This window comes from Balaenoptera borealis, assembly GCF_965194805.1.
Source record: "Balaenoptera borealis genome assembly, chromosome: 16".
Taxonomy (NCBI): Eukaryota; Metazoa; Chordata; class Mammalia; order Artiodactyla; family Balaenopteridae; genus Balaenoptera; species Balaenoptera borealis.
In genome coordinates this window covers 4340042-4351289 of record NC_138872.1, presented here as the reverse complement: position 1 = coordinate 4351289, position 11248 = coordinate 4340042, and the positions used below count along the sequence as shown (strand labels likewise).

The 11248-nt window shown below is 44.4% G+C and overlaps 1 protein-coding gene across 1 annotated transcript; it reads right to left on the bottom strand.

The window, feature by feature from the left end:
* Positions 1 to 577: 577 nt before the first annotated feature.
* On the bottom strand, positions 578 to 10394 carry PRELID3B (PRELI domain containing 3B). Its single transcript, XM_082361034.1, has 6 exons — positions 10242 to 10394; positions 6176 to 6344; positions 4929 to 5018; positions 4414 to 4484; positions 4190 to 4292; positions 578 to 2649 (listed from the first exon to the last, which is right to left on the bottom strand). The coding sequence occupies exons 1-6, from the start codon at positions 10271 to 10273 to the stop codon at positions 2530 to 2532; spliced, it is 585 nt and encodes a 194-aa protein (XP_082217160.1). The 5' UTR covers positions 10274 to 10394; the 3' UTR covers positions 578 to 2529.
* Positions 10395 to 11248: the final 854 nt, after the last annotated feature.

The following is an 11248-nucleotide window of genomic DNA, read 5'->3' as shown; positions in this document are numbered from 1 at the left end:
GGCCCGGGCCGCAGCTGCCAATCCCCGGGCGGGCCGGCCGGTCGCGCGTTCCTATTGGCTCCGCGGGCTTCCGTAGTGGCCCTGGGCGGCGGGGCGGCGGGGCGGCGGGGCGGCGGGGCGGCGGGGCGGCGGGGCGGCGGGGCGGCGGGGCGGCGGGGCGGCGGGGCAAGAGGGGAGCAGGAGGGAACGCGCGACCGCGTAGCTTCGGGAGCGCGAGACTCGGGGCCGCGTCGAGGTCGGTGTCGGGGCGCACGCCCCCGACCCCGGACCCGATGGCCGCGTCCCGACCTTGATGTTGACAACACTCAAGCATGTCCGCCCCGAGTTAACAGTTAAAACGAGACGCCCCTCGACAATCCCTAGGGTTTCAGGCCGCCCCGGGGCACCAGAACCTGGCCGGGGAGAATGGACTGGACATCGGAGGGAGGAGGGGAGGAGGCGCAGCGCGTCCAACTTAGAGACTCAACCTCGCGGCGCAGAGCCGGCTCGAACGCGCGGAAATTAGGTGAATTCTTACAAGGAAAAACATTTCTTTTGCTCCTTAGTTATTAAAAAGAAATTATAATCAGGAAAAACATCATAGTTAAACGGAAGTTTTTATTAACAGGAAGGTTTTTCTTAATTCATACAAGATCCATCTTTAACATTAAACAGGATAATATGCTCCATAGTCCAAGAGTCCAATTCTAACCCATGAACACTTTACTCCAGTTTAGTCCTCTCGAATGCCTGCTATGTTTATATTTTAACAGGTAAAAGCCATTACCTACGAGCTACTTAACGAAAAGTAACTACACTGGAAGATGAAAATCTATAGAATTTTGTCATTAGATCAGAGTAAAAAAAATCAAACAGGATAAAATTTTGTTTAGAAATATTTTTATCATTAGGGTATTCTTATACTTTTCAGAACAAGTATAATGTTCAGAAATTATACAAGGCAACTTATTAAATATTATTTAGCAATGGTTTGTTTAGTTGAAATGTTATTTTAATTGTAAAAACCATCTCCGGTTACAAAAAATAATCAAAAACCTTATTGGCTTTAACTTGCTTTTACAAATGTCCTAAGAAGTCACAAGCTAAACAATACTTTAAGTAGAAAAACAATAATTTTCAAATAGTTTGGTATACTATTTTTGTGGTTTAGGTACATATATTAATTGGTTTCTTTTATAGGAAACCTGACTAGAAGTTTGTCACTTTAAGTACTGTGAAATAAAGGCAAGAGCTCATCACCTTTTAACAAAAATATTCTGTATGCAACAATTCCCAGTATCAAAGATATTCTTATTTAGTGGTTGATAATTAATTGCCTGCTACAAAATACAGAACAAAACAACATTTACTGGATTGTTTTTCAGATTGCAGCTGCCCACTGGCATCCAAAGCAAGGATTTCCCATAAATAAAAGCTGCAAAGCAATTCACATACTGGTTAGTTTAGGTCAATGCTCTTTTTTCACCCTATTATTCTTTTTTCTTCTCCACCGCCCCCATCCCCCGCAGTGACACGGTATTATTAAAAACATTAAGTCCCTGGGATTTATGCTTCAGATCAAGACATCACTCGAGTAATTTCAAATGATGTACAGCTCTTCACATAAAAAAGATGTTTTGTGGTCACAATTACTTCAAAAAGTAACTATATTCAAATAACCTGACATATCATGCTTTAGCAATTACAGAACCACGATTTTGACACATGGCAATTTATAAGTTAGGCAAATATGAAATGCTAAAAGATGTGAACAGCTGTTCTTCTGTTTAAGTTTAGAGTGCTGCAAAATTCTGGTAATGATTTTATTTTTTCAGTTAACATAACCAGCCCACGACACAGCATACTAAGTCATAAAGTACAGATCCAAGGAAGGTAACACCTTTACTAAGTTACAAAACTTTGGCAAATCAATACAGTACTCTTTAACACAATAAAATATATTTTTGTTGGAGTCGTTTATTACTTTCGTGATAATTTTTACTCCAAAAATGTTGAGTACCAAATTAAAACATTGTGATTTTTAATGGTGGTTTATAGCAGAGCAAATTATTTTATACAATTAATGTCTTTTTAAAACTATACAGTTTCTCCTTTAAAAGTGAGTTCCCTCATGCAAGTTCTCCAAGTTTATTGCAGGGCAGTGGTGGGTATGTAAGAGGTGGCTCTGCTTGGTTCTGGGGTTGGTCCAAAGACAGGTAGAGTTCCAATGCGTGAAAAGCTTTAAAATTCTACCTTAAGGAGGTTTAATCAGCCAATACCAATTTTCAAGTACTTCTCAAAAATTGTTAAATTTTTACATAAATACTGGAATCCTCAAAATCAGACAGTCATTTCAGACAACACTAGTTTCAGCCAATCCCTTTTATTTAGAAACCCTGCACCTCTTTGTTTTGATCAAGTCACATAGTCCTTCTTCAGCTTATTAAAAAAACAATTCTACCGAAAATATAGTTGTATTTTTTAAATAACAAATAAATATACTGCCAGCTCGTAGAGACCTGGGGAACTGGGTGTTATCAACTTTCATGATCATTTCTCCACAAATGCTGCTGCTGCCATTGGTGTCCTGATGCTCCCTCTTGCCGAAGCCGTCAATTCCTCAATTTCAGCATTTAATTTATGTATTACCCACTCCATTGCTTCTCGGCCCTTAAAAAAAAATCCAACATGTTTATTCTTACCAAGTGAGAGCAAAGGCACCTGTCAAATAAACGGCACATCAGGAAGTAACAAGAAGCGGTACAAGCATAACTAAACCTCACCAGGACAGGTTGTTTTTACCTTTGCTTTTTTTTCTCTCATGTTATTTACCAAATATCAAATGCCTTGAGAAACTGGCTTGATCTATATACTGATTTTAATTTTAATTTTTGCAAAAGATGTTCTCAAAAGAATCTACAATTAAACGACAGTGATGTTTTACTTATTTATGATTAGACCGGTTCCCCTTTTGGGGTGAGGTCAAACTCCTTTTTTTTCTTTGTATGTCCATATTTTAAACCAAAATCCTGTACGAGGCTCTGAAGGCTCTGGGCCTCGACTTCCACTTCAACCACTCTCCTGGACCCTGTGCAGTTCCTTGAGGGACGGAACAGGAGCACTTCCTGCTTCCTGTCTCAGGGCCTTTGCATACGCAGCTGGAATGCTTCCTAGCAGGCCCCTCATAGCCTACCCACCCCTCATTCAGAACTCAGCAGAAGCATCACTTACTGAACACTCATTAAACACTGTCATACCTTTCTGTACTTTTCCTTTCCTAATGAGGTGTTGTATGATTAATGTCGCCTTCCTCTTAGTTCCACGAGGGCAGGGGCCACGTTTGGTTTGCTCCCCGCTGTATCCCCAGTCTAGCCTAGCACTCTGCCTGACACAGAGAAGGCATCTATGAATACCTTTTGACTGCTGAATGATTATATTAAACATGTGTTATAAAACAGTACATCAGGCATCTCTTTCTCTGAACTTACTTTATTTTAAATCATCCATTCTCAATCAGGCAAAAATTAGTTGGGGGGCAGTGGAGAAAAATCTCACTTTTTTCATGTATAAAGCACAGACATATATCCATTTATCTATATCTACAGATATAATCTGTAGTATTAAATAATTGCATGGGGTGGGGGTAATTAGGGGAAAAATATCTACAGTGGACCTGGGCGTGAAGGGAGACGATAATGAAAAAAAGGTTGGGAATCTATGCTTTCAACAGCGACGCACTGCTACACGGCTTCCCCCCTCCCCCATGCTGGGCCCAGGGCTACAGGCTTCCCATATTATCTCATTCACTCTTCGCGCCCAACCCTGTAAGGTGGGTGATTAATCTCCACTTCGCAGACAGGAAACTGAAGCAGAGAGAGGTTCACTTAATTAATTGCCCAAGGTGAAAGGCTGGTCAGAGTTACAGCTGGGACGTGAACGCAGGTGGGCTGGACCCCAGAGCCCGTGCCAGCAACTGCCCACATCACCTCGCACTGCAGTGGCTCAGAGTCAGCTCACAAGGACAGCGCTTCCAAGAAACAAGACCCAGGAATAAGAGCAAGCAGGGAGGGACTTCCCTGGTGGTCCAGTGGTTAAGACTCCACGCTTCCACCACAGGGGGCGTGGGGAACTAGGATCCTGCAAGCCTGCGCTGCACCCCCCAAAGAAAAACAAACAAAACAAAGAGCAAGCGGGGAGCAGCCTTACTTACTTTATTGGCATTTGACGATATCGTGCTTGCCATCAGTCCCTCGAGGTAACTGCCGAGACTGACCCCTTTCACGGTAATTATGGCTTCTTGAGTCAAAACAGTTCTGGAACAAAACACATTTACACAGCTTCAGGATGACCTAATTTTCATTTTTCAAAGAAATATTCGATTAAAAAAATTAAAACACACTGTAAAATAGGTTTGTTAAAATATTTTTCACTTACTTTTCTGGGTCTTGAGGATGTGGTTTGTATATAAGTCTCTCATCTACTGAAACCATATTTGTAAATGAAATCTACAGAATTAAAAAAAAAGTCAAATCATTTTGGAAACCAAGATTAAAAATATTTCCAAAATTAATTCACAAACCAAAACCTTGCTAGCTAAATATACAAAACAGCAGCAAATAAACCACTTTGATATTACTGTGTAAAAAGAAGTTTTCACTATTCATTGCTTCCTTTTTATCAAAAAAATAATAAATTTGACAAAAGCATCATAATAGTAATAACATGCACATGATGCCAAATTCACTTTATTGAGTGCTGTCTCCTAGAAATAACAGGCAGGCTCATTAGAGCGCTGAGGCTAAGCTGCAAACAGGCAGAGACAATGCAGCATCTCAGTACTGATTTCCTAAACCAGGCTGAAGAGCATACATTTGTGTACCAACTACAAAAGAGAGAAAAAAACTAAGCCAAATAGTTTAAAATTAAAACAAAAGGGAGTCCAGACTTACATTAGTAGATTTAAGTTCCATTGTTTTCTCTACGGGATCCACTACAGAATGTTCTTGCACATATGTTTTGGTTCTTGCTGCACCAATAAGCTAAGTAAAACATTCAGAATTAGTAATCAGAGGAGGAAGGATTTCTTAACAAGTGTATCAATATTTTATGTGAAGGTAAAAAATGTGTTAATATTTTGAACCAAAAATCTGTTTTCATAAAAAACATGGCAAAGCGACAAAGGTCAGAAAGGAGGCCCGTTTAAGGGTAAAAGGACTTCACACACCGCGAAGGAGATGAGACGCCCAAGACACAAGCAGAGGCGATTAGCAACCAGCCGCTGAGAGCGTACAGAGTACAAGGCAGGACTCGGGAACTGCCAAGGTTGAGGGTGGAGCAGTGAGCCCGACTATTCGGCAAACAGGGCATCTGGAGAAAGGAGAGGTTTGGAGTGTCTGTCAGTGTTTTCCTAGCGCAGCCCAAGCGAGAGGACGCAGTGGCTCCGGTCTCCAGACAGAAAACCAGCCACGTCAGGACGAAGATAACACAGCACGTCCAGGGTCACTCCCTGCGCTCCGACCCAGGCCAGTCCCAGCCCTGCTCATTCCTGCGTCCACACTGTCTAGTGCCGTGGCGTGTGCAATGGAAGCAAATCGTTGGAAAATGTGTACTTTACTTTTCGGAGGGGGCCCACTTTCTAGAAAAAGAATCTCTACAGACAACTGGGTCCACTTACACCAGGGTTCTCTCCCATCACGATAAACTGGCACCCCACTTTCTTCCTGGTTAAACTGGCTCACTAAAGCCTGCTCCCTTGAAAGGGCACAGAATTGCTTTTAAATGTACAGGTAGAGGCACCAGATCTTGGAACAAACACGGCAGCAGCAAAGTGAGACCATGCTCCTCACTTAACAGGCGCGGCCACCACTGACCACAGCAACTGTCAGCTAACAACCAGCACCAGACCACTGCTTCCACATCTTAAGCTGCTGGCAAAGTAGGAAAAGCAGAATAAAACTTCTAGATTACAGAGCATTAGCTGGCTTCCTTCAGGAGGTTTTATCGGGTGCCTTCATGAAGACTGTAATAATATTTCCAATTCATTATACACTCATAACTCAAGTTTATTATAATACAATTTGAACTGATGCAAAAATGACATTCAGAATCGGCTCCCACAACCTATTTGAAATTATAATGTCGTTTAGAAAACTTCTCTACAGCAGTCACATTGCTTCAGGAATAAAGACACACTTACAGATTTCACAATGGAAGGCAGTCCCCACTCTGTGCTGAGAAGTCTATGGCTGTGCAACTTTCCAGAGAGATCTACGTGTCTGTCCAATACATCAACTCCAACCACACTCGGGTTCATAGGGTTTGGGTATTTCTGCATTGCAGCTGTTGTAACAGTTTCCCATGGGTGGCTGCCGACAGGAATAAAAAATCAAACATTAAAAAATACGCATATAAATTAAACCATTTTTATAACCCATCAAACTAGTCTTTACAATTAAACTTTACTTAATTTACCTAGGGAAGGTTATTTTCTGAAACGCTGACTGAAAGATGATTTTGGGAGGCTCAATCTACATTTTGCACATGTGCAGATTTCAGTATTTTTTCAGCACACAGGCTATGTGGCATCGCTGATGCCGACAGGTTAGAATAACCCCCAGAGCGCTGCAGTACCGTTTCTTACGGCATCTTTTCTACTTACCAGTGTCCACTCTCACGTGTAAATATTGTTTCTAAGAATTACTGTTTCATAAAAATGTGTTTTACAATTATGTTCTACAGCAAAAAATATTAGTATTATACCATTTATTCTTTTGTCTGACCCCACTTCTGTGAAGCCATAAAGAAGTAACAAGAGTAAAAGAACTTATAGGCACTACAAATTCTCATAGGGATTACAAAAAGATCCAAAGCATTACTGATTTAAATACCATAATATTAAACATGTATTTTTCTCTATTAAGGTAATAAATAATAGTGGCCCCTCCAATCTTTATCCTTTACTTTCCTCAAGAGTGATTCCGATTTGTTTTGAAAAGGTCACTCAATACAATAAAATGTTTTTTTAAGGTGCTCCTAATGTGCCACTTTCTAATATTCTCTCTTAATAAGCATTTGCTTGTCATCTAGGATCGAGATGGTAATAGCATCATGGAACTGGCAGCATCTTTATATTCTTCAGAAAGCACATGTACTTGGGTGATTCAAAATGTGATGTACATTTGTTCTCTTCACAACTTATCTGAACAACATGCTTGTACCAAAGATATCCATTTCAAACGAGCCTCTTATTAATAACTACAATGAGCCTTAAAAGTGACTGATTTTACACGTCTTCACTGAAAGGAAAGACAAGATCTGGAGATGGTGTTTCAAACTACACTTACCGATAAACCACACAGCATGACTTTTTATTTTTCGAAAAGCAAAACACCACCATTGTAAAGCAATTATACTCCAATAAAGATGTTAAAAAAAATTAAAAAAAATAAAAGCAAAACAAGTAGGCAGTAATCTATTTCAACTTTTCAGAGAACTAAGCCTGACAACTTTTCGTGGACAAAAGGAAAATCTCAGCCCCACTCATTTTGCAAAACCCTGGACAACCAGTAACATTACTCTTAATGCCTTCACTTTTGCTCTAATATTATACAGAAATGAACCCCATTCTGTTTTTAATCTCAAGCCTTATTCAGCAAACAGTGCAGGTATATAAGCGGAGCTACTTCATAAAGCTAAACAGTCCCCACATATAGAAGTGATAGGGGCCAAGCACTCTGATTGTTACCAAGGAAACTATCTAAAATGAGAATCGGATGAACCCTTCCCTGTCTCCATCTAGTCATATACCATGGGGAGGTGGCTTCCACGCACTTATCTCTTCCCCCAACTCCTTGAAAAAATTAATAATTGCAAGGCTTCAGGGTGGTTATGCATTATTTGTAAGTCAGTCCTTCTCTCCTCTCTGAGCCAACTTGAAAACACTGACGTTGACTTAGCTTGGACGAAGACTGCTTTATAAAACACGACTAGCTCAAAAATCACAAAGGATGCATATTACAATTAACAATCTTCCAGTAATTCACTTTAACTGAATTAATGAAATCATGTGAAAAGACTTCACACTGCAAGACATTCAAAGATGGCCCCAAAGGACAGTCAGTCAGTAGAACCTGGTTGCGCTTGGTGAGCTGTCCAATTTTTTCACCTATAAAACGAGGTGGGGAACACTGTTAACTCCACCGAGGCAGCAACAGTGTCTTGATTTATTTACCAAAGTGGAACCAATCCAAAGAACAGTGCCTGGCACTTAGTGGGCCTTCATATTTGTTGAAGGAATCAATGAATGACTTCAACTGATGCCAACTACATGCTAGGCCTCAGAAGGAAGCACTGGAAAGTCACAGACGGGAAAGACTCAGAATGATGACTTAGATGTTGTTAGTAACATCCTTAAGATGGAAAACACAGGGAAAGCATAAAACTTGAGAGGGGAGATAAATGACTTCATTTTCAGGGATGCTGAGTCTGAAGAGCCTGCAGGACATGTGAGTAGAGATACCCTGCTAAGACCTGAAAATAAGGATTTTAAGTTCAAGAAAGACTGGAGCCCAAGGTACAGATTTGGGTGCCAGAAATGTGTGTATCAGCTGGGACCCTGATCAAAAAGTCCAGATTATCTGGGGAGAATCAGGATCAGGGCTTCTTCTCCCAGGACACGCAGAGCATTTATGTGAATATGTCTATTTTCTGTGAGGAGAGTCCCAGAGCTTTCATCAAATTTCAGAGAAGCATGCAACAAAAAGAGACTAATAGTCCCTGATGAAATGCAAGAAGACCAACAACAGAATTTCACTGAACATTTACACTAAAGGGTAAGAAAAGAGGAAAACATTAAAGAAAAGGGCCGAATGAGTGGGGAGGAGGGGTAGGAAAACAAGCTAGGGAGAAGAGTGTTAAGGAAAAAAATTCTAAGGAGACACAGTGCCAAGAACTTCTCAAGCATTTAAACCCAGAAGAGAACTGCAAAGAAGAAACCATCCATGAACCCAACGGCTGAAACAGAGTAGTGAAGAATGTGACCTGGTTAAAGAACACTGGAAAGACTACAAACTTAGGCTCTTTCCCCCAGAAAGATTGTAAACATTAGGGAGAAAAGAAATCTGCCCCCTGATTCTAACATTCTCTACCTTCCAGGATCCAGTGGACTCCTGCATGTGTCTAATTCACTGAGTGTGTGAAAAGTCTACAATTGTTTTAAACATTGCCCTGGAAATAAACTAAAACATACTTCCAAGCTAAAAAAATTAAAACAGTGTGGCAACAACAGCCAGACCACTGGAATAGAACAGATAGCTCAGAAATGGATTAAAGTATAAATCACAAGTGTCTTAGGAGGAAGGTGGCATTTCAAATGGGTGAAAGGAAAAAAGATTAGTCAATAAAGAGTGATAAGACAAACGATCAACAATTTGTTCAGGCAAAAATGATACAGGCGAATAAATACGTGGTTCTTTTGTACAATGAATCATGGAACCAGAAGGGAATTTAATTCCCAACATCCAACTGGTGTAAGGCCTATTTTCCTTACCAAACGTTTCTCCCTAACCAACAGATGTTAATGAACGTGGCCTCAAAGACATCTCAGCGCTGTCAGACCCTGACGACACCGTCCGTCGTCGTCTTCCATGTCTCAGACGAAAATGCGTAACTCCAAGATCACACAGCTTGTTGGAGCCAGAGCTGGACCTTGGACTCCAATTTCAAGGCCGTAAATTCTAACTCCTCAGGTCAACGGTCTGCCGGAAAAGGTCCGCTGCGTGGTCGCCTGAGCTCGCCCTAGGTCCACATTCTGAAGCAAGGAACTCCACCCGAAGATACTGGAGCGACCAGCCTCTCGACAGCCCACGATCCTCGGGGCCACGACCCACAAGGCTCAGCAAGGCCCCATGTGGCAACGGGGCGCCTCTCCCACCCCCAGCGCTGTCAGGGACCTCTTGCTCGGCGACGCCCCCGCCCCCTGAGGGGGCGTCCCCGGGAGGCAGGCCGCCAGGGCCCCTTCCCCAGCCCCCTCCCGGACGGGTCGTCTCCCCTGGGAACCCATTCCTGGGGCGTCCCCGGGGTCGTGACCTTCGTCCCCGCCCCCAGGGCTCCGAGGAGCTCGGGCCCAGCTCCCCCAACCAGGCCCGACGCCTGGAAGCTTCCTGAGGGCCGCCCCGGCCTCGCCGCGACTCCGGGCCCGGCCTGCCCTCCCACCCCGCAGTTACCCCATGTCCCCCGCCGACCTGCCCCCGCCCCAAACGTACTCAAAGACGTGCTCCGAAGTCCAGATCTTCATGATGCCGGCGGCCCGCGCGGTGTCCGGGCAGCGGTAGGGCACCGCGAGGTAGAGAAGCCACTCTTACCCCCGCCCCGCCCCTCAGCCGCTCCGGCGGCCGCCCAATGCGCACGCGCCATCGGGCCCGACGCGAGGGACGTCCCGACGCGCTGCCCCACGCCCTATCCCGGCCTGGGTTCTGCCCCAGCCTTGCGCGCGGCGCAACGGAGCCCCGCCCCTTAGCGCCAGGCTCACCGCGCCGGCGCAGTTCCGAGGGCGGCGCGGGCGCTGTGCTGCGCAGGCGCGGCACGCGACCTGCGGACCGCCCCCTCGCGGGCGTCGGCGGGAACGCCGACCTCTGGACAGAGTTAGGCTGGGCTCAGCTGGTTCTTGGGCGCGCCGCCCGCCCGCCCTCCTCGCCTCCCCGCTCCCGCCGGGCCCGAGCTCGCCTGGCGTTACGAGGACTGTTGACGGATCCAATCGGCCCTCTTACACCGGCATCTCCTGTGTGTTCGAGGTTCCCTTGAGCAAATGTTCATGGTGCCCCATTAGAAACTTCCTCCTACCTGCTGTCTCAACCCAGGCTGTGGAGGGTCCATCGTCAACCAGCTAAGCGATCAACCAAGCAAGCAACCAGCCAAGCAGGCAGTCAGCCCTGTGCTCGTGCCACCTGCCTTCCAAGAGGTTTTTGCCCCTCGGCGGGGAGAAGAGACACAGAGTACACCGGAGAAGCTAAGATCAGACAGTGTGCTTAGTGCCCAGTGGAGGGTGTAGTTAGGAAGCACGAGTGCTCAATGGAACAGGTGGAAAGCCAGCTGGCCCAGGGATTACAGGATGGCTCTCAGCTCAGCTGTCAGCGCCCCCCGCCCTTCCTTTATCACCCTTCCTTAGAGCTCCTCTAAACCTTAGTTCCTCTGACACACATCCTGTTGCATTTTTCTTAGCACTTCTCACTCTTTGAGATCATCTCGTTCATTTGTTTAACTTCCACTCAGA

Coding starts and splice junctions, on each gene's coding strand:
- PRELID3B (XM_082361034.1), bottom strand. CDS start 10,273: ATGAAGATCTGGACTTCGGAGCACGTCTTTGA. Junction 5,019..6,175: donor TGCCTTCCATTGTGAAATCT/GTAAGTGTGTCT, acceptor TGTTTTACTTAG/CTTATTGGTGCAGCAAGAAC. Junction 4,293..4,413: donor CATCCTCAAGACCCAGAAAA/GTAAGTGAAAAA, acceptor GTTTTGTTCCAG/AACTGTTTTGACTCAAGAAG.